General features: G+C 41.4%; 1 protein-coding gene across 9 annotated transcripts in view; it reads right to left on the reverse strand.

The window, feature by feature from the left end:
* Positions 1 to 793: 793 nt before the first annotated feature.
* SIN3A (SIN3 transcription regulator family member A) overlaps positions 794 to 26,905 on the reverse strand; it is an 81,880-nt gene continuing 55,768 nt past the window's right edge. For 8 of the 9 annotated variants that reach the window (XM_014455062.2, XM_006087900.3, XM_023753133.1 and 5 more), the window contains 6 exons: positions 24,346 to 24,515; positions 20,103 to 20,276; positions 14,862 to 14,954; positions 13,390 to 13,484; positions 5,326 to 5,533; positions 794 to 2,659 (listed from right to left, as the gene is read on the reverse strand). In XM_014455062.2, the coding sequence (XP_014310548.1) occupies positions 2,429 to 2,659; positions 5,326 to 5,533; positions 13,390 to 13,484; positions 14,862 to 14,954; positions 20,103 to 20,276; positions 24,346 to 24,515 (971 nt within the window). In that variant the 3' untranslated portion in view covers positions 794 to 2,428. The remainder of the gene's footprint in view (positions 2,660 to 5,325; positions 5,534 to 13,389; positions 13,485 to 14,861; positions 14,955 to 20,102; positions 20,277 to 24,345; positions 24,516 to 26,905) is intronic. The other variant, XM_014455065.2, reaches the window with a different exon arrangement.

Below are 26,905 nucleotides of genomic sequence, written 5' to 3' on the forward strand. Positions count from 1 at the left end.
TGGCTGGCGAGCACAGAGGTGGTGGTGGGAGCCTCTCCCACCTATGCTGCAGGCAGGCAATAAGGATCGAGGGGACCCAGACTGCGAGAGCCCCAGACTGTAAGAGCGATGTCTGACTGCCAGCTTAGGCCTGATCCCCGGAGGTGGGGAGGGCGGGGATGGGGGAAGATCAGGCCTAAGCCAGTAGGCGGACATCCCCCAAGGGCTCCTGGACTGTGAGAGGGCGCAGGCCGGGCTGAGGCACCCCACCCCCATGCACCAATCTTGTGCACCGGGCCTCAAGTTTAAAATAAAGATAACTTGCCAGCTATAATACAGGCTGGGTTTAGAGCTTGTAGCTCAGGTGTCAGAAGACAGGAGAGACAAAAATGCTGTTTGTGAAAACCATGTAGTGAAACTCCCCCTTCTTTTTCGTTACACTGGTAGGTTGAAGGTTTTCTCCTGAAAGTGGCTCTGAAACCCTATTCCCAACCTGCAAGCAGGTGCTCTGGACATAACCCTGTGCAGGGACAGCAAGAGCTGGGCCCCATCTATTTCCCCCATAATTCCAAGTCAACATGATCTTTCTTGAGTGAGCAGAGGGGGATAGGTGAGCTAATTTCTGGGAAAACCTGAAGATTTCCCATCCCCAACCAGTACTTATCATTCCATCTCCAAGTCAGACACTGCCTCAGCTTCATCCTAGAATCTCCTCCTGCAAGGCTCTTTTACTACCATACATTTCTGGGTTCCACCTCTTGTGTTGTCTCCCCCCACTCACCACTCCCCACACACAAACAAACAAACAAAAAAATCAGAGAAGTCTACCATATATTTTGAAAGTCCAGAAGCCAAAAGTTTTTGGGGTTTGGAAGTGTGTGTTGTGGGTGGGAGTGTGTGGATTTTTAATAAAAAAGCAAACAAAACACTGTTGGTTACTTTGCAACTATGATTAGGGTAAATGGTTGCTGGAGGAAAATCCACCAGAAGTCCAGGCTGACTACATAAAAATCCTTATCACCCAGGATTAAATGTCTGCCAGTTTAAATTTATGTAATATATTCCATTTGCAGTTAGTAATGAAATGTACCAAATCTCCCTCCCAACCCCACTTATAGCACACTCCTTATACACACTTCTTTCAAATACTGATTTGGTATTTAAGTTGTTCACTCCCGTTTCTACTAAGGATAAGAAAAAATATAGAGAATTACAAATTATATAGCTAGACAACTTACTCAAATACCACACATGTCTAAACAGTTGAAATAAGGGAGGGGAAAAAACATGTACTGAAAGAATAAAGTATTCTGCTTCAAAACTTGGGAATATTTTGACTTGAGATAAGTGAACTTGACTGCTAACTAGAGCAAAAGCCTGTTGGTACCCTGGATAAGGAACTGAGCCTAAATCCCTGATTCATAATGTTCTCTGGTGAGGACAAGGGACTTGGGTTGCAAGTTTATTCCTTGAGAACCAAACTTTATTTTTTTTTTAAAAAAAAGTTTTGGGGCAAGGGGAAGACAAGTTTTACACAAAAGTACTACAACCGTAACTCCCTTTGGTAAAAAGTGTAATAAATGTCTTGCACACCTGTTCATAGGTACTAAATCTGAAGTCACATAGAACTATGGTACACAAGAAGCTAGAGCAGTTATGCTAGCACATCAAAGCATATTTCTTTTAATAAAAAATTGACAGTATGTACATTATTTACAAAAAAGAAAAAAGAAAACCCCCGTTAAAATTGGTGTGTTTGAGAGAAAGAGTAAAGCTGGTGGATGGCACTGGGGAAGACTGGTAAAGAAGCAGGTACAAAACAGTTCCTCAGGAGCTAAAAATAACTGATTTGAACTTGTTGAGGTTGATAACCAGAGGAGAAAGTAAAAGGGAGGCAACAAGGGATTCGGCAGGAATCAAATCCACAAGATGATCAATCCCAAAGCCAAATGTGGGTCCCACATAAAACCTAATGGATGCTCTAAATGTGCTTGAGTGATCAGGAAAAAAAAAAAAAAATCAAATCCAGTTTTGTCCCCCTTTTGGGGGGTGGCGGGGAGAGAAGAGGAGCATTGACCATCAGAGTTACAAACCATCTGAGTGTTGAGTCCTTCCTCAGTTAGTTTGTCAACGTTCACCCATCCAGCCAAGGTTTGAATAGCACCTGGTTCCTTCTTCGAAGGTCAGGCCCCAGGAGACTCCAGTCTTAGCTCTGCTGGTGTGTGCAAGCAAGCTGTGTGTTTATGCTTGAGTGGATTTCCTTCCCCTCCAGGATCCTAAACCCTTGGGGAAAGTTCCAGAGCACAGACAGATCAGGTGGCCATGTCCCAGAGAGGCCCAGTGAGGCTTGAAAGGCATCTTCCTCATTTCTTCAGTGTGTGTGAGGGCACATGAACCGCACCCCCCTCACACACACACCTCCTTCAAGTTATCTGCTCTGACTTCGCAGCTATGGGGTTTTGAACACTGTGCCGTATTTGACACGGTACTTGTTAATGTTCACAAAATGCAGAGTCTCTGTGTCACAGGTGGTGGTACAGGGTACCAGGCCCTCCAGCCCCTCACCCATGAGCCACTTGCTGGTCTCCGCTGCCATTTCACGGGGCACATGCTCCTTGGTCCACTTATCTACCCAGGCCTGGAACCTCTGATGCAGCCTCTTGCTTACACGTTCATGGGACTGCAAAACAGAACAAGTAAAAAAACAAAACAAAACAAACAAAAACACCCATGAACTAGGACCAAAAAACAAAACAAAACAACCCTTCAAATACAAAGCCCAATTTCCTCCTAAAGTAGCAAAGAAAAGATGTGGCCTCAAGTTTCTGATACCACTGGTTAGTGGGGGAAAAAACGCACACAAAAGCAGGAATCTATGTTTTCAGAAGAGAACTGAAAGAGGTTAAGAACATAGAGCATGTAAGGAGTTGGAACCCATTGAGCCACCAAAGAAATGCCAACATAGGTTCTGGGCAAAACAAGCTCAGTGTTTCTCAATTTTAGCATTCATTAGAATCACCAGGGGAATTTGATAAAAATACAGATTTCCTTGTTTCTACCAATCTACATTTTAACATCAGCAACCCACCTGATTCTAATTTTTATTTTTTTTAATAATCCTCACCTGAGAATATTTTTCCATTGATTTTTTAGAGAGTGGAAGGGAGGGGGAGAGACAGAGAGATAGAAACATCAATGTGAGAGAGACCACATAAATTGGTTGCCTCCTGCACGGGCCCGACCATGGCCAGGGATGGAGCCTGCAACCGAGGTACATGCCTGTATGTGCCCCTTGACCAGAACTGAACCAATGACCCTTCAGTCCTCAGTCCGACACTTTAACCACTGAGCCAGGGACCAGTTGATTCTAATATACCCCCAAGTTGGACAGGTTATTTCTATCAGCACCATGGCAAACCACTTCTAAAAAACATGAGGCTTTCCCTAACCGGTTTGGCTCAGTGGATAGAGCGTTGGCCTGTGGACTCAAGGGTCCCAGGTTCGATTCCGGTCAAGGGCATGTACCTTGGTTGCGGGCACATACCCAGTGGGGAGTGTGCAGGAGGCAGCTGATCGATGTTTCTCTCTCATTGATGTTTCTAACTCTCTCTCCCTTTCTCCCTTTCTCTCTGTAAAAAAATCAATAAAATATATTAAAACACACACACACACACACACACAAAACATGAGGCTTAAAGGGCTTAAAACCCATTCTCCCCCACGGTATTACCCCCACCCCGTCCAGCAGAGTACTAAGCATAGTGGATCTCCAGTGGAGGTTCAGGTTCCTATCTATGCATCCTGTAAATATTTATCGGTGCTCACGTAAAAGACAGAATAGGAGAAAAGGATAAATTAGGCCCAGCTCTCCAAATAATTTGAATCAGAGACACAGATATACAACACACAGTACCATGAGATAAGTATATTAAACTGTTCACCCAGATCTCCTACTTGAATGTTTTATTGTCCTATCAAACTTAAGCAGTTCAAAACAAAATGCTTGAGCTGCCCCTCAAAAATGGTAATCTCTTCTTAATAACAAATATATCCCTAAACTTCCCACTTACTCAAGCAAAACAAACAAAACCAAATAACAAAAACCACCAGGCATCATCCTTGATGTTCTCCTTTCTCTTACCTCAAATGAAAATCTAATCATTACTGTCTGACAATTATATCTCCAGTCTGTTTAATTCTTATAATTCCACTGACACCTTTCTGCTAGTCCAGGTCACCATCACATCTCATTTGGACAACAGCAGTCCTTTTGTGTGGTCTCTGCTCTTCCAACTTTGTGCCCACATTCAACATCCCAATGCACCTCAAACAAAATCCAAACCATGGCCTATAAGACTGAGCAATGTGGCCTCTATTACCCTTCCAACTTCACACATCCCACTTTCCTTATGGCTCAAGCCATACTGATGGTTTTAGTTTTTCACATATTCCTCCCTCTCAGCCTTGGACTCGCTTCCTTTGCCTAGAAATTATCAAACCCCAACTCTTCACCGAGCTGGATCCTTGTCACTGTTCAGGTCTTAAGCTTCACCTCCTTAGAGAGATCTCTCCCACAAAAGCTGGGCACATCACTTATCCTTGGTCACTTCACCTAGTTTCTTTCCTTGATAGTGAATATCACACTGCCTTCCTTATATACTCTACTTCATGGCTGTAGTCCCACGGCATGGTTCAATACCTGGTACATAAGTGTACCAGGAGCTTTCACTACTGAAGTAGCACATGTAAATGGGTAGCCTTCATATAAGCACTACCACTTGAAAGTAAATGCTGGGAATAGCTTCAATGGAAATGCCACCAGCTGTTATGGGTTGATTTGTGCCCTACCTCCAAATTCATGTTCCAGTCCTAACCCTCAGTACCTCAGAATGTGACCTAATTTGGAAATAAGGTTGTTGCAGTTATAATTAGTTAATATGAGGTCATACTGTTAGCAGGGTGACCCATAATGCAATATGACTGTGGAGGAAAATTTGGACACACACACGCACACAGGGAGAATGCCATGTGAAGATGAAGGCAGATATCTACAAACCAAGAAATATCAAAGGGTGCCAGCTAAAACATTCTCCCTCACAGCCCTCAGAAGGTTCGAACCTACTCTGCCAACACTTTTAACTTGAACTTCGAGCTTTCAGAACTCTGAGACAATAAATTTCTGTTGTTTAAGTCACACAGTTTGTGTGGTATTTTGTTACAGCATCCTCAACAACCTAATACACCAGTTTACTCAATTCTTAAATCCAAGTAGAGGTGTTCATAAAGGAAGAGGAAAAACCAGCAGCCTCTGGGTTAGGCTGGTCCTGGCTGGGGAGAGGTTCTCACCTGATGAGCCCGGAGCAAGGCAGTCCTCCGATACATGTAGTCCTCGGACTTGATCACATACACCATCTTGTAGGAGTTCAGCTTGAACCTACACTCCAGTTTATCCAGGCTATCCACATTCTCCATGCTCTTCTTGCTGTTTCCTTCCTTCCCTTCCTTTTCTTGCTGTTCTCGACCACGCTGACACTTCCGGATCCGCCGCAGGTTCCTACAAAGCAGAAAGCCATGAATGATGAGAGCTGGTCCAGACAGATTTCCATGACTCCCCCTAGAGTTTTCCTTATTATGTGCCTTCACAGAACTCATCACAATTTTAGTTACATACATATAAAAAATGTCCAATGATTTCATTGTAAAAAAAACATTTTCAGCTGCAGGGATAAACAGAAAAGCAGAAATCTTCAACCACCTCCTACCCCTAATTCTTCAAAAATCCCGCTTGCCTTGGCAGAGATAACCTCTGTCAGCAGTTTTGCTTTGAAATCTTCTAGGTCTCCCTGAAATAACATATGTAATCACTTGCTATGATTCTGCTTTTGGAATGTGTTCAAGACAAAATAGGATCACACTATAAATACTATTCTATTGTTCTCAACTTTTCACTGACTCTCATGAAGATTTTATTTCACTACATATAGAATTGTCTCATTCTCTTCAATGGCTGCAGAGGAAATGTGCCTCAATTTACCATTCCTTAACAGAAATCAATCAGGGGTTCCTTTTCTGAACCACAGAGCACAGAAAATTATTTAAATGCCTATTTTCTCAATTATTCCAAAGATGGCACATAACTAATACTCTTATACATACCCAGGAAAAGAGATTAACATCAATGGGTGCCTTAATAGGTAGATAGAGTTTAATTCTCTCCAACAATAGGCAAAAAAAGATTGTTAACTAGGCAATTACATTATTTCCAATACTTTATTAAAAGTACTGTTTCAGTGAGTATCTCTGTATACATGTATCTCTGTAGGGCAGCAAGTTTTTGATCCAAGGACCCAAACTCTTTTCAATAGGTCTGTAAGATCAAAGCTATTTTCATAATAATACCAAAACATTATGTGCGCCAACCCCCCCCCCCCCTTTACTGCATTAATATTTGGCCTCGCAGTGGCAGCAAACTATTCTTGAAAATCTTTGCATTCTTCTCTGGCCATGCACTGGCAATTAAAAAGAAAGATGGCTTCACTTAAGAATGCCCTAATGAAAAGTAACTTTTTAAAAATATGTTTTTATTGATTTCAGAGAGGAAGGGAGAGAGAGATAGAAACATTCATGATGAGAGAGAATCATCAATTGGCTGCCTCCTGCAAGCCTCCTAAAAGGGATGGAGCCCCGCAACCCTGCATGTGCCCTGACTCAAAATCTAATCGTGACCTCCTAGTTCCTGGGTTGACGCTCAACCACTTAGTCTCATCAACGGGGGGCAGAAGTAACATTTTAAAATTAAATCCCAGCCCCTCAATTCACATCATTTTAATATACTGTAGGTAAAATGGGAACTACACAAGAAACACCTTCGTGTTCTGAATTACAATGAAATCTTTGAAGAAAGGCATTTGAGCTCTGCTGAGTTGCAAATGGATCACCAATTTTACCTGAAAGGACTGACTAGTCAGTATAAGATATATAGCACATTTTTTTCTCAAAAATGAACAAGGGAGCCTGGCATTTCAAGGAAAACTACTACATATATTTGTTGTCAATAAGATTTAAGTTTTCAAGGAAAACTTTGAATTCTGGTAAACTGGGGCTTGCCACCACGAACTGAAAGCTTCCCATTATTTAAAGACTAGAGGCCCGATGCACAAAATTCGTGCAAGAGTAGGCCTTCCTTCCCTGGGATGCTGGCACCGGCTTCCCTCTGGCACCCGGGACCTGGGCTTCCCTCCAGCCACCAGCAGGCACCCGGGACCAGGGCTTCCCTCGCAGCCCCGGCTTCATCTGGAAGGTCGTCTAGTCTAATTAGCATATTATGCTTTTATTATTATAGATGTATTTGATGAGGTCAATGGCAATATTAATAAATGTGGTTTTGGGGAGAAACCAAGATGGCGGCATAGGTAAACACTGGAAATTGCTGCCTCACACAACCACTTCAAGACAAAACGGACTAAAAGACAAACTAAAAGACAAAACGGACATCATCCAGAACCACAGGAAGGCTGGCTGAATGGAAATTCTACAACTAGAAGGAAAGAGAAAAGCACACTGAGACTCAGAGGAGGTGCAGAAGTAAGTGCAGACGGAGGTGCATGCGGAAAGGGCAGGCAACTGAGGACACAGCTATCTTTTTCAATCCGGAGGGAGTCTCAAGCTCCCGACTGCTCTGAACTCCAGTTCCGGACGAGTCTCTGGGGACCCAGACTCATATGGGAGAAACTGGACTGTCTGGCATTGGGCGGAACTCGAGGGCGGTTTTCTCTCAGAGGTGCTTGCAGCGATTACTGCGGGACACTGAGACCTGGGGCCTCTTAGGGCAGGGCTGAGGAGCAGCCATAGCTGTTTGCTCCGCCCTGTTGATTCCCTGAGACCCCGTCCCACCCAAGCTGTGTGCAGAGGCTTTTGCATATGAATGACCTGGCCCTTTGCAATTTAAAATTACCTAACAAACTGCAGCTGGGTCAGAGAGACCCAGAACATCCAAAAGAAGGCCCAAGGCCCCACAGCAGCTTGCAATACTTCACAGCTGGGCCTCATCTGGGCACCTCCAAACCCCAAACAAAGAAGAGGAATCTGCAAATCTCTCTATAGCTCCTGCTGGGTAGCCTCAGGCAGAGACTAAATTAGCACCTCCTTAGAGATCCAAGAGCCAGTGTACCCAGTGGTCAGAATGGGACAATCCAGATTACAACTCCTCATATCCATAAGGGACACACTCAGGGGGCAGACTCAGTGAGCACCAAAGCCCCACTGAAGCAAGTCTTGCCCCAGAAGGGTGTCTCCAGCACAGAAGTTCTCCCACCGTAGACACAGCTGATTCTCACAGCCAATTTGCCTGGAGGTCAATTCCTCCCAGTGATACCTACAACAATCAAGGCTTAACTACAACAAGACTGTGCACAAAGCCCACAAAGGGGTGCACCAAGAGTGTCCACCTTCGGTAATTGGGGAGGCTGAGCCACTGGGCCCTATAGGACACCTAGCACAGAAAGCCACTCTATCAACACAGGGAAGCATAAGAAATGCGGAGACAAAGAAACAGGTCACAAATGACAGAAATGGAGGAAAGCAAACTACTGGATATAGATTTCAAAACCACACTTCTAAGGTTTTTCAAGAATTTTCTAGAAACCGCCGATAAACTTAATGAAACCCTCAAGAAATCTAGTGAGACCCTCGATGTTGTAATAAAGTACCAACTAGAAATTAAGCATACACTGACTGAAATAAAGATTATACAGACTCCCAACAGCAGACCAGAGGATCGCAAGAATCAAGTCAAAGATTTGAAATATGAAGAAGCAAAAAACACCCAACCGGAAAAGCAAAAAGAAAAACAAATCCAAAAATATGAAGATGGTGTAAGGAGCCTCTGGGACAACTTCAAGCGTACCAACATCCGAATTATGGGGGTGCCAGAAGAAGAGAGAGAGCAAGATATTGAAAACCTATTTGAAGAAATAATGACAGAAAACTTCCCCTACCTGGTGAAAGAAATAGACTTACAAGTCCAGGAAGCGCAGAGAACCCCAAACAAAAGGAACCCAAAGAGGACCACACCAAGACACATCAGAATTAAAATGCCAAGAGCAAAAGACAAAGAAAGAATCTTAAAAGCAGCAAGAGAAAAACAGTCAGTTACATACATGGGAGTACCCATAAGACTGTCAGCTGATTTCTCAATAGAAACTATGCAGGCCAGAAGGGAGTGGCAAGAAATATTCAAAGTGATGAATACCAAGAACCTACAACCAAGATTACTTTACCCAGCAAAGCTATCATTCAGAATTGAAGGTCAGATAAAGAGCTTCACAGATAAGAAAAAGCTAAAGGAGTTCATCACCACCAAACCAGTATTATATGAAATGCTGAAAGGTATCCTTTAAGAAGAGGAAAAAGAAGAAAAAGGTAAAGATACAAATTATGAACAACAAATACACATCTATCAACAAGTAAATCTAAAAATCAAGTGAATAAATAATCTGATGAACAGACTAAACTGGTGAATATAATAGAATCAGAGGCATAGAAAGGGAGTGGACTGACAATTCTCAGGGGGAAAGGGGTGTGGGGGGTGCTGGAAGAGATTGGACAAAAATCTTACACCTATGGATGAGAACAGTGGGGGGGGGGGTAAGGGCGGAGGGTGGGGTGGGAACCGGGTGGAGGGGAGCTATGGGGGGAAAAACGAGGAACAACTGTAATAATCTGAACAATAAAGATTTAATTAAAAAATGTGTTTTTTTTTAATATTGTAAAATGAAAATGTGTAAACATCTGGTAAGTCTGCATAACTTAGTGAATTATGATTTTCCAAATAACCAATTGCATGAAATTATAATATAATGCATGAAAAAGAATCAAACTACAAAATAAACCAATGGTTTGGCATAACTGTATGAAAAGATCATTGGTACTTTCATTGATATTGTAACTAACCTTTAAGAAACTACTACTTAAAGAGCTTTGTTGTCATATCAAAGAATACAAATTTGAGTAAGGCCAGATTTTCTTTGCATATTTCAACCAAACAACATAGTGCAACAAATTGAATACAGAAGCAGATCTAAGAATCCAGCTGTTCTTCTATTAAGCCAGGCATAAAAAAATTTTGCAAAAATGTAATGCAATGCCACTCTTTCACTTATTTTTGTTTGGAAGAGCTTTTTATTATAAAATCACTACTGGCTCGGTGCACGGATTTGTGCACATTGAAAGGAAATTAATTAGAAGAAGGATTCATGCGATAATTACATTACTGCAAAAAATTACATGTCAAAATACTATCTACATATATAAAAGCCTAAGCGACTGAATGACTGGTTGCTATGACGCACACTCACCACCAGGGGGCATAAGCTCAATGCAGGAGCTGCCTCCTTGTGGTCAGTGCGCTCCCACAGTGGGAGTGCTACTCATCTGACCGACCCGTTCTGGCGGCTCACCAGCCTGGTGGCAGCCACTCACTCCCTCAGTAGTCCTGCAGGTCCAATCTTCAGAGAACGGGCCACGCACTGACGGACCGCACTGCTAGCACAATCCCTACAGCACCGCCAGCCTCCTAAAGTTGGCCTCAGGCACCACGGCTGCTTCCCCTCCCTAGACACTCCGCAGGAAGAAATGATATAAAAGTGGTCGCTAGGTGGCTCCCAACAACTGGCATGAATGTCAACGGGATCTATCCGGATCCTGGCCTGCAAGGGCGTACCACTGCCTGCCCGGAGGGCTGATCGCATCCCATCCCCCCACACCCCCCTTTGGGATGGGCACCAGATGCAGGGCTCACAGCTGGTAAGCGCTGCTGTGGCCACCAGAGCCTCTCCTGATCGGGACTGACTGGACGCAAGCCCGTGGCAGGAGCAGTGGGGCCGGGATGAGCGGGAGCAGCAGGCAGGAGTGGCAGGCGGCGTTGGACTGCCGGTTTCGACCCAATCCCGCAGGCCACCCTGAGGGACCCCACCCATGCACAAATTCATGCACTGGGCCTCTAGTATATAATATAGTACTATAAAATTAAAATACAAAATATTTTAATATCGCCATTCACCCTTTCTCTATAATAGAAGTGTCAGAGATGAAAAAAATCAGTAAAATGTATATGAGAAGAATATATAACTTCATTAGTAAACAATATTCTGTCGACAACGTTGCTTTCTTTCGGCTTCAGAGGCACGTTGTGCCAATAGCTGGTCTTCAGACATATTCAGTCAACGACATCGCTTTCTTTCAGCGTCAGAGGTACATTGTGCCAATAGTTGGTCTTCAGATACATTATGGTGTCACATGTGATTGGCGCCAGTGAGAGCTTTATATGTATCGCGCCAGTGCGAGTCAACATTTATTTTTAAATTGCCAGTGCACGACATATGTACCGGCCAGCCAGCCGGTCAATCAGTCACTTAGCCTTTTATATATATAGATTTCTGATAACATAACATGTTTAGTATTATTGTTTTTAAAATGAATTTATTAACTTTTTAAACATTCTCAGTTTTAATTTCTAATGTGGTAAATGTTACTAGATATAATCCATCTAAACAAAAGCTTTTGGAGGTACTCAATTTCTAAAAGTGAAGAGGTTTCAAAGCCAAAAACACTGAGAACCTTAGCTATTAAGGCAAATTATTAGAAACCAAAGTTCTACGGTAAAGGTCCCATACATGAACAGCTCTGACCCCAGAATGATTGTATCAATTTATATCTCTCCCTGCCTATAATACAGACAGTCCTCGGGTTACGTTGGACTTGATGTACATCATTTTGTGGTTACGTCACCATCTCCCATTTATGTATTAAAAAAAACAGTTCCGTCATCTCGACGTATGTATATATGTGCTTTATGTTTTTTATTATTTATTTACCACAAGTAAAGGTCAGGAATTATCTTTCTTTAAATTTTTTTTTTTTTTACTGTTTCACTTCATTACTGCTGTGTATGTGCTCCCTGTGAGTGACATTGGTGCTTATGTAGGTGGGTTCCGACTTATGGCGAAAATTGCGTTATGTCTCACCATAGGAACGGATCTCCGACATAACCCGAGGACCTACCGTACTGGGATAACATCTTTCTGGAAATGTAAAGCATGAGATTCCAATTCAAATTTTGGCAAGATTTTAATTTTGGGAAGGAAGAGAGCCCGTCTACTATAGCAAAGCCTACTTTCTACTTTTTTTTTTTTTTTTAAATATATTTTATTGATTTTTTACAGAGAGGAAGGGAGAGAGATAGAGAGTTAGAAACATCGACCAGCTGCCTCCTGCACATCCCCCACTGGGGATGCGCCCACAACCCAGGTACATGCCCTTGACCGGAATCGAACCTGGGACCCTCCAGTCCGCAGGCCGACGCTCTATCCACTGAGCCAAACCGGTCTCGGCCTACTTTCTACTTTTGAAACTCTTCTTCAACCTCAGATAGAGGACCAGCATTACAATCTGCCTACATATGGGCAGGGTGAATTAAAAAGATTCAGTGAAGCCGAAACCGGTTTGGCTCAGTGGATAGAGCATCGGCCTGCGGACTGAAAGGTCCCAGGTTCGATTCCGGTCAAGGGCATGTACCTGGGTTGCAGGCACATCCCCAGTAGGAGATGTGCAGGAGGCAGCTGATCAATGTTTCTCTCTCATCGATGTTTCTAGCTCTCTATCTCTCTCCCTTCCTCTCTGTAAAAAATCAATAAAATATATTTAAAAAAAAAAAAAAGATTCTGTGAAGAGAGTTAACAAAGCAGGTCTAAGATTGCTATCCTTTGAGAGGCCTGCTTACAAGGTTGTCCCTTGGGATATTGGATTTTGGGAGTTTCCACCATTCCCTAAATGATAAGAGTGGCTCTCTCTATGTAAGCTGTTTGCTCAAAATATATGGCTTATGCTGAAAATGTAGCTTTCCTTCTGGAAATCTGGAATTCTGGTACATGCTAGGCAGAGGTGCCTACATGACTAGCTCCCAATAAAAAACTATGGCACTGAGAGAGAATCTAATGAGTTTCCTTGGTAGACAGCATTTCAAACAGATTGTCACAATTCATTGCTGGAGGAATTCAGTGTCCTGTATGACTCCAATGGAAGAGGATTCTGGGAAGCTTTTGCCTGGCTTTCTCTGACTTTGTCACAGATGACTTTCCCTTTGCTGATTTAGCTTTGTGTCCTTTTACACATCCGATGTAATAAGGGAAGTAAATTGTCACTGATTATCTAAGACTCTCACTTCTCTGATGCTTTGGCACGAGCTCCAGGTAAGCTTCTGTTTTAACAGCAACACAAACCTTGATTAGTGCCCTCAGCAGAAAGAACAATGAATAGAGTAAGTGAAAAACAAGAATCTGAAAAGACATTTAACTTTCTGTTGCTTAACTATGCACAAGTGTATCCTGCCAATGCATGAGTTGGTTCACTTACCTTGGGAGAAATACTGGTTTCCGTGCCAGATGCTCACGAAGCTCAGGAGAGGTAGTATCAGAATTCATGTATCGCTCCACATAGTCTGACCAGCGCTAGGATTATAAACACAAAACAGGAGTGGGGAGAGAGCAAAAACCTGAGCTCTATCCTCCCTCATCAGCAAATTTTATGACTAAAATGTCTAAAATTCCTAAAATTTCAAGATAAAAAAGATATGCTCCCATAATGACATGCTTGTTACTTGGTATTGAAACACAGCTTTGAAAGTCTGTTAGATCAGCTATTTTCAACCTTTTTCATTCATGGCACACATAAACTAATTACCAAGATTCTGTGGCACATGCTCTGGCATGGTGGGTGGGTTGGAGCATCATTCTGTATACCAAAAGGTTGTGGGTTCACTTCCCGATCCAGTGCATATGGGAGGCAACCAATCGATGTTTCTGACATCAAAGTTTCGCTCTCTTTATATCCCCCCTCCCTAAAAAAAAATATATATCCTCAGGTGAGGATTAAAATAAAAAAATAAAAATTACAATTCTGTGGCACACCAATGTATTTTTTGCCAATATGACAAAAAAAAAATTAGGTATAATTTTGATTCAGTCACACCAGACAGCTATTATTATATTGGCTGTCATTTTTTTATTTGACAATCTAAAGGGAGAAGTTAGTGCTCCTAACTAAGTAGGTATTGCATGTTTTAGAAATTTTTGTGGCAAACCAGTTGAAAGTCACTGCATTAGATAGCAAAACCCAGTTTCTCCCAGATACTTAAAAGTTACCAGAAGTCATAAATATGTATCAGATGGTTTATTCACAAGTCTTATTTCCTCACAGAGCATTTTTGTTAAATAAAATATTAGTGGCAAATGTTTAAAAATCAGTATCTTTCACATTAAAATCTGGACTTCTGGCATCTCTTTAAAAAAATTTAATGATTTGGCAACCATAAGCCAATATTCCCACAAAACAACAGTCTCCCTTCCATATTCCCCCAACATCATACATGTGGCTTACATCCTCATTAATATTACCAGTTAGACCCAGGTATGATAACCAACTCACTCTGTCTACTCTGTGGAGGTTGAGAACTCCTAGCTTCATCTAACCCAATAAAAAGTAAACATGACACAAAAAATCAAGATGAAACAGGGCAGATGCCACTTCATTTGTTGTTTCTTACACTTTAGGACAAAAACAGGAAAGGTGCCAACCATGAGGTTTCCTCAGAGGAGATGGCTTTACTGAGAGTAGCTAAGACTGCCATCAACCCCAAATAGCTACCTCCAGATAGCCCTTCTCTTCAGCTGAAGACATGGCTGAAATGATCTGTTCTTTAAAGAGCATCAGGTTCTGACCCTTAAGCAGACCTATGGCTGTCTTGGCCTTCTAGAAGACAATCAATGAGGAGTCTCACAGGACATGACCACTCCCTCAGCAAAGCTTCTGCAATATACTTGTCATACCTCTGCTTCTACAGGGTCATCTGAGTTCTCCTCTTCTGTGTCCAAAAGCTCAATAGTCAGCTGAACCTGGCCTTGGCTCTGAATGAACATAAGCTGCAAATAAGAAACCTGAGTGTAAACAAAGACCATCTCCAAAGCTATAACCCAGCTTCTTAAGGGTTGAGAGGCAATAAAGTCATACAACTCTGTTCCAATGGGAAGAAATGAGGAAGACAAAAACTTAGGAGGCAGGTGATTAAAAAGGCAAAAGTTTAATCTTGCTACCAGGAAAATGAAATGTTAGTGCAAAAAGCACCATTTTATATTTCATACTTCTTAAATTATCTAGAATAATCAATGTCAATAAGAGTGCTTTAAAGCCAAAACTATACAATGTCAAAGCCATTTCACTTGATAATCCCATTTCTAGGACTTAACACAAAGATGTAAACAAGTCTATAGTATCCTATATAATAAAAGCCTAATATGCTAAGTGTCTGGTTGACTGGTTGACCGTTCAACCAATCAAAGCGTAATATGCTAATGATATGCTAAGGCCACTCAACCGCTTGCTATGACGTGCACTGACCATCAGGGGACAGACGCTCCAACCGGTAAGTTAGCTTGCTGCTGGGGTCTGGCCGATCGACTGAGCAAGAGGGCTGGACACGCCCTGGAGCCCTCCCTCGGTCCCTCCCTGGCTGGCCAACCTCCCACGTTTCTCCCTGGCCCTGATTGTGCACCAGTGGGGTGCCTCGGCCTGGCCTGTGCCCTCTTGCAATCCAGGACCCTTCAGGGGAAGGAGAGCCGGTTTCAGCCCCATCCTGCAGGCCAGGCTAAGGGACCCTCTGGTGCATGAATTCGTACACTGGGCCTCTAGTTTTAAAAAAGAAGGAACCTTCTCAAACAAAGTGAAGATGAAAACATGAACACAACCAAGAGGAACAACTGCATTTCCACTGCAATAAAGATTATCTGAGGTATCACACACACCATGGGGGTAAGGAACACAAAACACTGAAGTATTAAGAAGTGATCTGCTATAATAGTATCAATCATATTGGAAGTTCTTCAAAAGCAAGTCATGTGCTACACAAAAGAACTATCAAATGATGATGGCACATGGATATCCCCTTTCAAAAACCCTAGGACTTTCACTGTCCTTACCCTAAGGGATTGCTGCAGACAAGGTCATGATTCAAATCACATGGAAGATCAGCACTTAAAAGGAAACTTGAGAATAATTTATTTTAACCTCCTTGGTTTACACAGAAAAAAACCCTAAAATTCAGAGAGTAAATAAGCAGGACTAGAAGCCAGCTATAGTTCCCGATTTGTTCTGGAGAAGCTTTAGAAATTCTTATCTGCTAGTCAAATTTAAAACATGACAAGAACATAATATATACACAAACACAAACGAAGTTACTTCTAAAATAGATGTGAAGAAACACTGCCTCCAGGACTATGCTAAACCCCTGTCACTAGGATGATCCTAGAGTGTCTAGATTAGTCCTACTGCTCTAAGGAAATCACCCTTTAAAGTGATATTGAGTAGGCAGTCTATTCTCTACATCAGTGGTTCTCAACCTTGGCTGCACATTTGAATCACCTGGGAATCTTTTTAAAATCCTGATTTCTGGGCCTTATCCTCTGGAAATTCTGTTTCTTTGTTATGGGGAGGGGCCACAACATTAGTAACAAAGAAACAGAATTTCCGGAGGATGAGGCCCAGAAATCAGGATTTTAAAAAGATTCCCAGGTGATTCTAATGTGCAGCCAAGGTTGAGAACCACTGCTCTACATGCTTAAAATTAACTCAATTTCATCCCAACAGGCTCCTCCACCTGTATCCTCTCTTGCTAGGCCCTTCCCCATGTGTTCACCCACCTCCCTCACCTCTGTAACCACTCTCCAAGCCTTAACTAGCTTCATTATTAGACTGCTCACACCTATCACCCAAATTTGGTTAACTGCCTCCAGGAGTAAACTCGCCTCTGATTAGTCCACATCTTCTTAATCAGTGCTACCAAACTGTCTTCCTGAAAATTCAAATCCAGTGGGATATTTAGTCCTTAATAATGCCTCACTGCTCATCAACCACAAGAAAATCCAAACCATTTACTTACTAAAGATCCTCTACCACTTGGACCCCCTCTGTCTACCTGCCTCTTCCACCAATATCCTCCCTATACTTCATTTACTCAACACACAGTTACTGAATGTTACTACTTAACAGACGGGATATATGGTAAACGGGATAATAGTGAAGGCCATCTGTAAGCAGACTGTGCGACCTTGGGAACCTGGCTAGCAACTCAGTCTAAGAAAAGTCAAAGAGAAACGGCTTCTAGATGTCAGCCTGGATTATAAACAGCTAGTGTTTTGATCTCATACAGCTTACACAGGGGCCTGTCACCCTCCCCCTGGCATGCCCTGTTTCTGTTTTCTGTACTCTATAAAACCTGTGTTGGGAAAGTCTGGGTGGTGGCAAAAACAATAGCACCGACCAGCTACCCCCGTCGGGACTTCATGGGACAGCTTCTTTGGTAGTAGCCGGGGCAGCAGTAAACTTCACTGGTCAGCCACCACCAGTGCGCACGTAAGTCCTAATAAACCCATGTCTTTCACAGCTAACCATTTCTTTGGAATCCACAAACAATACCTGAGATTTTCTGGGACCTCAGCACTTTGCATAACACAGGGGCACGCTCAAAAGAGAACATAATTTCTTCTTTGGAGAAGATTAATTTAGTAAAGTAAATAGGAATATAAGCAGCTATATTTAATTTTAGAGACATGAGCAATATGCTGTGAAAATAAATAATTCCCTCTTCAGTGAGCTGAGAAAGATTTCACGCTTCACTGAAGTGACCCTCAGCTGTGCACTGAAGGATACAGAAGATCAATCCAATTTCAGAGAAATTATGACAGAGACAACTGTATTTTAATAAGTACATAAAAAGAACTAAACCCCCCCCCCCCCAAAAGGTGAAATGTATGAATAAGCAATACATAGTAGGGCAACAGTAGGAAACAGGGAAATGTGAATTTAAGTAATTTTCTAACCATCTTCAGTGGTTCTCAACTTTCCTAATGCCACGACCCTTTAATACAGTTCCTCATGTTGTGGTGACCCCCAACCATAAAATTATTTTCGTTGCTACTTCATAACTGTAATTTTGCTACTGTTACGAATCATAATGTAAATATCTGATATGTGTTTTCCGATGGTAGCGACCCACAGGTTGAGAACCGTTGATTCTAACTGGAAAAAAATAAAAGAAGTTTGATAAACCAATTGACCACGGAAATCAATGCTCTTATGCAAGTGTACACCGGTACAACCTAACATTTTGGAGAGTGAAATGGCAATATCCATTAAAATAAAAAATCTAAAATATGTATCCCTTTGACCAAATAATTTCACTTTTTTGTCTCTACCCTAGGTAAATACTAACACATGCACACAAGGATACAAATACAAGAAAATGCTGTTCAATGTAGCCCTATTTGAGATAGTTAAAACAAACAAAACAAAACAAAACAAAAAAAGTTTAAATGCTCACCCATAAAAGAATGATTTTTAAAAAAAAATACGGTACATTTATATTATTAAGTATGATACAGCAGGTGAAAAAAACTGAGCTGGATCTACATAAACCAAAATAAGCAATTCTAAGACATACTAAGTGAAAAAAAGCAGGATGTAGAATATGCACAATCTAATATTTGTTTCTACATATACATACACCTGTATGTAAATGCACAGAAAAGGGTCTGAAGGAACACAGATAGTTAAAAAGCCTGAATGTAGAATGTACATAGGAAAAATAAAGGGAGAGGAGGCTGAAGGTGGGTGGGGAGTGGCAGCAGAGGGTTTAAAGGGCTGCTTATGTTTAGCTTACTGCTACCATATTAAATTTTATTCTCTATGTACTAGTAAACATTTTAAAGAAGAGGATCACTGTAGTGACACCATTTTCCTGGCTACAAAGCCTTTCTTCCTGCTATTCCCCCTGAATATACTTATCTACAGGGCGAATCTGTCCATTCCTTCATAAGGCCCTGGCCACAATTTAATACCCTGTTTAAACTCTTAATGGGTGGGGAGGCTAATTCTGTTTCACCATCAAAACTAACACACAGCAAGCTCATAACAAACATTTATAGATTTAAACCCTGAAAAGCTTAGGGAATCTCTTCTGTAGTGGGAAGGTCCTCAGGTATTAGAACATCAGATCTGAGGACTGAACTGAAAAACTTGCTTTCCGTTCTTTGATTCTAAATTAAGCAAATATTACTGGTACTGAATTAGAAACGAAAACAACTGAAAGTAGAAGTAGACAACAAAGTAAAACATTTGGAGTCGGATCATTAAACTATATGGAACATACCCAAATAGATCAAACTGTTACTTAGCTTTCTTCCCTGTTCAGCCAATCACAAACCTTAATCTGCGTCACTTGACCCTGCCCTTCTTGTGTGTAAATACATACAGGCTTTGCTCAACTATACACATTTATTACATAGCTGCAATCATAATACACATACTTTTGTATCCTTTTATTTGCTTCAATATTTTTATAATTTATAATTAATTTAAAGGGCTGCAAAATATGCCATCCAAGTATTTATACAATAGAGTACCATTAACCACTCCCATAGTGGATTGGACATTTAGGCTGTTTCCAGCGATATACTTTTCAAATCAGCTATTACAATGATGGAAAACTGGAAACAACTCAGGTTGTCAAATAAGGCAGGCATGAAATATCAAATAGTCACAAAAAGATGCTGAAGACTCACAGGTGTTGCTAATTGCGCAAAAACAACTTACAGATATATATATTCTAGAAATGTAATCAATGATTATTTCTGGGAAGAATTGTAGCCAATTTTTCTTTTCTCTGCATTTCTTATCTTTTCTACAACAATCAAGGATTATATTTTTAAACATTTTAAAACAATATACTTACAAAACACTATCATATGAAAAAACATTCAAAGAAAAGCAGAAGACAAAATTATAGAAATCATATAAAACAAGTAATTTTTTATTAAGGCAAGAAAGTCCATAGGAGACTTTACTTCTATTTTCCCATGTTTTTTGTATATTCTCTAGTGAGCTCACAGGAACTCTAAGGAGGTTCCAGCAGTGGAATCACAGAGTCAAAACACTCTGCTCTTTGATTTCTGGTAGAGATGATCCCAACAACTTCCCCTGTTACCAGCACAATTATTGACTATATGAGTAACTCTCACCTTAAAGCAGTTCTCCTCTGACATGAGCTGTTCGGCTTTCCGCTGATATGCTGACTCCAAGAGACTCCTCGAAGTCTGTGTGTTCAGCTGGCCTCCAGTAGCCCCATTATTGTTTTCTGCCAGGTAAAGGTCAGTCACTTGTACACAGATCTCATCACTCACAATGTGCTGCAGCTGGAATCAAGCAAAGGCAACTAGACAATGAATCAAGAAAATACTTCTCCTTGTCATACACTCAACCTTCCTTTGATAGTTCCAGTCACTCAGCTCAAAAAGAGGTTTTGGGAATTGGTAATTTTTAAAAATCAGTCACACAAAACCATTATTATTTTTTTCTTGGAGAATAACTAAGCCAAAATCTTCAACCATATCACCGGTCCATGAGTAAAATATTCATATCTATTTAAAAGCAAAACTATAGCCCTAGCCGGTTTGGCTCAGTGGATAGAGCGTCGGCCTGCGGACTCAAGGGTCCCAGGTTTGATTCCGGTCAAGGGCATGTACCTTGGTTGCGGGCACATCCCCAGTACGGGGTGTGCAGGAGGCAGCTGATGGATGTTTCTCTCTCATCGATGTTTCTAACTATCCCTCTCCTTTCCTCTCTGTAAAAAATCAATAAAATATATTTTTAAAAATAAATAAATAAAAGCAAAACTACAGACAATGGTTATTAATGTGCTACCTATTTAATAAAGTTCTAAGGAACTTGAAAAAAATTTTTTACATGAAAGAAAATTCCCATGGACGCCTATTTTTAGGGCACTTCTCTACCATTTACAACTTGCTTTCATACATATTCTCACTTGATCCACAACTACCTTCGGAAGAATCTGGAGAGGGGTGTTCTGATACATGAGACAAATTTACATGTTCGATAATAAAACTCACTGTGTACCCAAGGTGAGGAGAGGGGCCTTCGAGAACCATGAAAGCAAGATCCATGTCTATATCCCCAGCCCTAATACAAAGTCTGAAACTCATTAAGTATTTAAGAAACTGTTGCTGAAGGAGCAGAGTCAGGACTAACATTCAAGCTTTCTGACCCCTAGGGCCAATATTCTTTCTAACCACCTATTTTTCTACATCTGATAAAGTATAGTACTTAAATTATATATAATGTTAATTAACTCATTTCAAAACAGGTCAATCATGATGGACTATTGCTAACTTTTGTGACTATCTTATTAAATTATCTGATGACTAGAAAGTTGAATCTTTCAGTTTACATTTCCATGAATCATGGCAATACTTCTATTGTGAAATAAAAATTTCCTCAAATAAAACTACCCATTACAATGCCAGAGAATGTTAAAAACAAAAGAAACAGATAAAGCAGAAAGCAAAAAGTTAACTGCAATATCAGCTTGTCTATTTTATTTTAAAATTCTCATAACTACTAAGCTATTCTATTTTTAGGAAGGTGTGTTCTTTTTGAAGTGCTAGTAACTATAACAACCACTTATTTTTAAAAGTCTTAAATAACAAGTATGTGTATTTGTACATAAATAAACACAGTGCAAGGTCAGAGGGTGAATGATTTGAGGGCAGTCTAAAAAGCCACAATTGGAGATGATTAAATAAATAACAATTAGTACAGACAATTGATTCTAATGGAGAATTAAAATAATGCTTATGACAACTTGATAACATAGAGAAAAGCTTAAGATAGTGTTTTAGAGAGAAAAAAAAAAGCAGTTTAAAGAAAATATATTCAAAGCATGGTCTCTACCATGTAGACATTTATACTTTACTAGAGGACCGATGCTCGGATTCGTGAACTGGTGGGGTCCCTAGGCCTGGCATGCGCCCTCTCGCAATCTGGGACTCCTTGGAGGATGTCGGAGGCCCGGTGCATGGATTTGGCCCAATCCCTGCAGGCCAGGCTGAGGGACCCCACTGGTGCACTGGGCTTCTAGTATGCATATAAGATCTTTGGTTAATCTCTTCCCGCCCTCTCCCCTCCCCCTCCCCTCTGAGATTCATCAGTCTGTTCCATGTTTCCATGCCTGTGCATTGAGCGTCTGCCCCCTGGTGGTCAGTGCACGTCATAGCTACCGGTCGAACAGTCGGACACTTAGCATATTAACCTTTTGTTATATAGGATACCTTCTTGTTAAAGTAGACCAGGTCACTAACTCCCCATCCCTACTCTGTTCTTGGATATTTGGCCCCTTCTAGAGTCTTTGGAAAGGGCATCACTATAATTCAGGGACAACTAGATAACTCCAAACCCAAGCTAGGCTGGTCAGATTCTCACTCCTGCTAATCTGAAATGGCACAGTAAGTGTGCACGGTAGACAGAAGAGCATCTGGATGGAAATATCAGGTAATGTTTGGGTCAGAGGCACTGCCATGGAAAACCAAGGCTGGTGGTAGGTGGAATGGGGGTTGAGGATCCAATGTTCATTTGCAGAGAAAAGCATTAGAATGAAGCAGATGTCTAGAAAAAAAGCATTCAGGCAAGGGGGGAAAATGTCCCAATCCAATTCCTATGTGATCTGGGCATATACTGAGTTCTGTGCTAGCTACCTATTTTATGACAACTTGATAACATAGTATACATTATGCCTTGAGTTCTCAACTTCCAAAGGGAGTGTTTAATTTGTTTTATTCCTAAAACAAATCCCTCTTAAACTAGCCTGGAAATGGTAAGATAAAGGTATGGATTGACCCTGAAATATATGTTCTACCTCCAGTCAGGAATGAACTTAGGGAGAATACCAAGTGAGATGAGGTGAATGAGAGAAGATATGCCTTCAATTGAGGGGTTAAGATGAGAACCATGAACATAGATTTTCAACATATTGAATTAGGGTTTCTGGATGAAACCTGTTTCCATATAAAAGGACTAAACGTTATGTATTATTGACTCAAAATCATAACCTGGTGCTTCTAGTAAATGAACTAATTATATTTATTATTTCAAAAAAAACCAATCTTGGCTTATAAAAAGTTAGTTTTAATGATGTTACTCCTAGCTGTAGCAGCAGCAAACTAACTTGTAAGCAGAAAAATAAGCATATGACAACTTTTAGGGGATATTAACAGGGTTAGTCTCTCAAAAATTATGACCATAGCTAATTATATCCATACAATGATTTCTGCCAGTCATGATACAGACCTCTTAAGGAAAGGCCTAATAACTTCAACTTTCAGGAAAAAACTGTCTGCTTGATAACTTCCGTGAAGATGCCAAAATTGAGAAGTGTTTTCCCTGACTCTGAGAAGCTGCTATGGGAGGGATGCAGTCATGGGTACTCCACAAAGGATTTCATACTTTACCCCAAGGAAACAGTAGAGCAACAAACTTTTCTTTCCATAGTGGCAGTGTAGACTTTAGAATTATCTTTTTGCTTTTTATAAGTTTTCACTTTATTTATTTTTTGTTAATCCTCATCCAAGGATATTTTTCTATTGATTTTGAGAGAGTGGAAGGGAGGGAGAAAGACACGGAGAGAAACATCAATGTGAGAAAGACACATCAATTGGTTGTCTCCTGTACGCACCCCAACCACAGCTGGGGATTGAGCAACCGAGGTACGTGCCCTTGACTGGAATCAAACCTGGGACCCTTCAGGAGGGGATGGGCGTGGGGGTGTGCCGCTCTATACACTGAGCCTAACAGACTAGGGCAAGTTTTCACTTTAAAGAAAGTAGTGCACCAACTACACACTCCCTTTGGAAGTTGAGAACTCAAGGCATAATGTATACTATTTGCTATAAAATTATCATTGCAATAGAGAACATCAAACATATTTACAAACACCCAGGGTGCCACAGCAACAAGCCACAAACCTAACTCAGAGAGATGATCTATGAAACCCTTTCTGTAAAAAGAACTTCAAATATTAAATGAAGAAAGTATGTAGAATTACCAACACCTATAGAAGAGAAAAGGCTACCAGCAGAGAGCTCACCCCTGGTAGACGAGAACAGAGCTGGGCCTCCTGGGCAGAGATCAGGGTCGGGACCAATGCTGGCTCAACAGCCAGCCAGCAAGAAAGAGCCAAACATCAGGTGTGAGGCAGGCTCATCCGACTATGAGGGCACACTGAGCAAAGCAGAGGAGTCAGTTATGTGGCTGAAGTGCTGCCACTTTGTTAACGGGAGACATCCCCACAGCACATTCACTTCCTCTCCCCTCTATAGAAGCATTCGTACATAAGCATCATTATAAACCCTTTCTTTGTGCCTGGTCCATCTTTAGGCAAGGCTATCTTCCTGTACTCACCCTCACCCTCACCTGTCTGACGATGCTCTGGATGAGCTTGTCCATGGTGAAGGCAATGTAGGCATGAATGGTGAACATCTCTCGCAGTGAATCTTCATATTGTGATGAGTCAATGTTGCCATCCAGCAGGCTCCGCACCATATCCAGGAAAGCTGGGTAATAATCTTCTACATCAACATCCACTGTGGGAGAGATGGGACAGATGAGACTTTACCCTGCTAGGAAAAGATCAGGAGAGCAGGCAGGGCAGGTCCCAGAGCTGGCCTAAGGAACATTGAATAAACCAACCCTAGATACTCAAAGCATGCCTCCTCAATCTGCAGAAACACAATCTGACAGGCAGCTACAATCAGCAGCTCTATCAGAGGACAGTGATTCTGCAACTTCACCAGCAGCTTCCAGAACTCTGACCATGCCAGAAAGACACTTAGTGACAGGCTGGGCTCTGCATAAGAGAGCAAAATATCCCAGGGATGAAGTTTCTTCAAAAAGTTGTTGGCTCCCCTGCTGAGAGAAAACTATCACCACCCTCCCATCCCCCCAAACCCCGCCTGTGAAGAGCATTCCTCACATGAGTCACTTGCTCACCAAGCTATTTCCATGAAACATAGAGGGACAGATGAGAAAAGCAGATAGAGTCACACTCTAGCATTGGGAAACCCTCAGGAACAGAAAAAAGGGTGAGCAAATTAAATCCTCTATGAATAATAAAGTCATCTCCATCTGTCAAAGTCCTTTTGTTTCAAAATGGATTCCCAATGTTGTACTTCACAAATTGCACAGTGACCTGTGCTGCACATGAACCACTTCTGCCACCAGCTGGAATTTTATCAGTTGTGACAGAGACATTGGAAACTACCAGAGTGCACAGGAATGGTGAAAGGACTCTTGACTGCAGCTTACTAAAATAAGACCCATTTATTTACACAAGGCTCAAAAACATGCAGATTTGAAAAAGGCATGAGGAGGCTACTGGTATATTGGTTGTGTGTTGTTTCTTGATCTAGGTACTGGTTACACAGGTGTGTTCACTTTGTAAAAGTTCACTGAGCTATACAATTTGGATTTGTATGCTTTTCAGTATGTGTTACACTTCAATAAAAAGCTTTCACTTGCCCTGACAGGTTTGACTCAGTGGATAGAGTGTCGGCCTGCGGACTGAAGGGTCCCAGGTTCGATTCCAGTCAGGGGCATGTACCTTGGTTGCGGGCACATCCTCAGTACGGGGTGTGCAGGAGGCAGCTGATGGATGTTTCTCTCTCATCGATGTTTCTAACTCTCTATCCCTCTCCCTTCCTCTCTGTAAAAAATCAATAAAATATATTTTTTTAAAAAAGAAAGCTTTCACTAAAATGACATTTGGTCACCAGTTTGTAAAGTATATACAGGGGCAAAAAGGCTAAGAGCAAAAGCTGAGTCCATTTATCTGCAGTGTGATGGACTCATTCAAGACAAGCAAAACAGGACAATTACTGTTTAAGAGCAGCAACTGGCTTGAGTTTCATTAGAATATCACCTTGTTCAGAGCCACAGCATAGGCATGAGCCATGCTAGTGCCATGCAAAAATGCTGTTCTGCCAGAATAAAACAATGTGCAAATGCACATGAGCTATGATCAGTGAAGCTGGCATTGTCATTCAAGACCAAACTATGTAAGCCTCAAACCAATTTAAGTCAGTGGTCAAGCCAGGATTAGGCCATTTTCTCTTATTTCTACCCAAGCAGGTGGAATCACCACATTGAGGTCCAAAACTTGTCTGTCAAGCTAGAATTAATCCAGATAAAGGTTTTTAGAATTCCCAGGGTCATTAGCTCTTCAACAGATTGAAGGCGAGAACCACACATGGGCTTCTTACTTTAGCAACAGTTAAAAAAAAGAAAAGCTAATTTGCTCCACAGATTGGCTATTTCCTCAAGGGCACCGAAGAAAGGCTTCATGAAAAATATTTTGGCTCACACCTCAAGTATTTAATTTATGAACTGAAGTTATCTACAAATAGGTGGCACAGAATTACTTAAAGCACATGATGGATGGCTTCCTTAACCCCTATTTATTTTCCTTTTCTTGGTTCTCGATCTTCATTTCTGTTTTGCCTATTCTGCTGGCTCACACCATCTCTTGAGTTCCAGTCTCCTTTCCATACCCCCTTCTCCTTTTATTAGGAATGAGCCACGAACCCCTCTGGTTAAAGAGAAGTACTGCCCAAACACATCAGAAAATTCCCAACTGTCTTAGGCATGAACCACTAGGAATTTATGTTCTGTCATGCAGTGGAGCCAACTGGGTTTTTGTCTCTCTCTGTCCTTTGAAATTCTTTGTAATGACCCAGAGATCTGCCATTTGGGAAACTGATGGCAAATGACATCCCCTCCGGGTGTCAAGTGTCCACAATCCAAGCACTGTAAAGGGTGGTTTGCATATTTTCTTCACTTCTCCCAACAACCTCATAAAGTAACAAGTAGCACCTTCATTTTACAGGTAAACAGGTTCAGAGTGTTAAGTAAGGTCACACAACCAGTAAGTTGCAGAACTAGGATTTGAACTCCTCTGAAGCCTGCCTGTGCCCCATGT

Source organism: Myotis lucifugus, unplaced genomic scaffold (assembly GCF_000147115.1).
Source record: "Myotis lucifugus unplaced genomic scaffold, Myoluc2.0 scaffold_41, whole genome shotgun sequence".
Classification (NCBI taxonomy): domain Eukaryota; kingdom Metazoa; phylum Chordata; class Mammalia; order Chiroptera; family Vespertilionidae; genus Myotis; species Myotis lucifugus.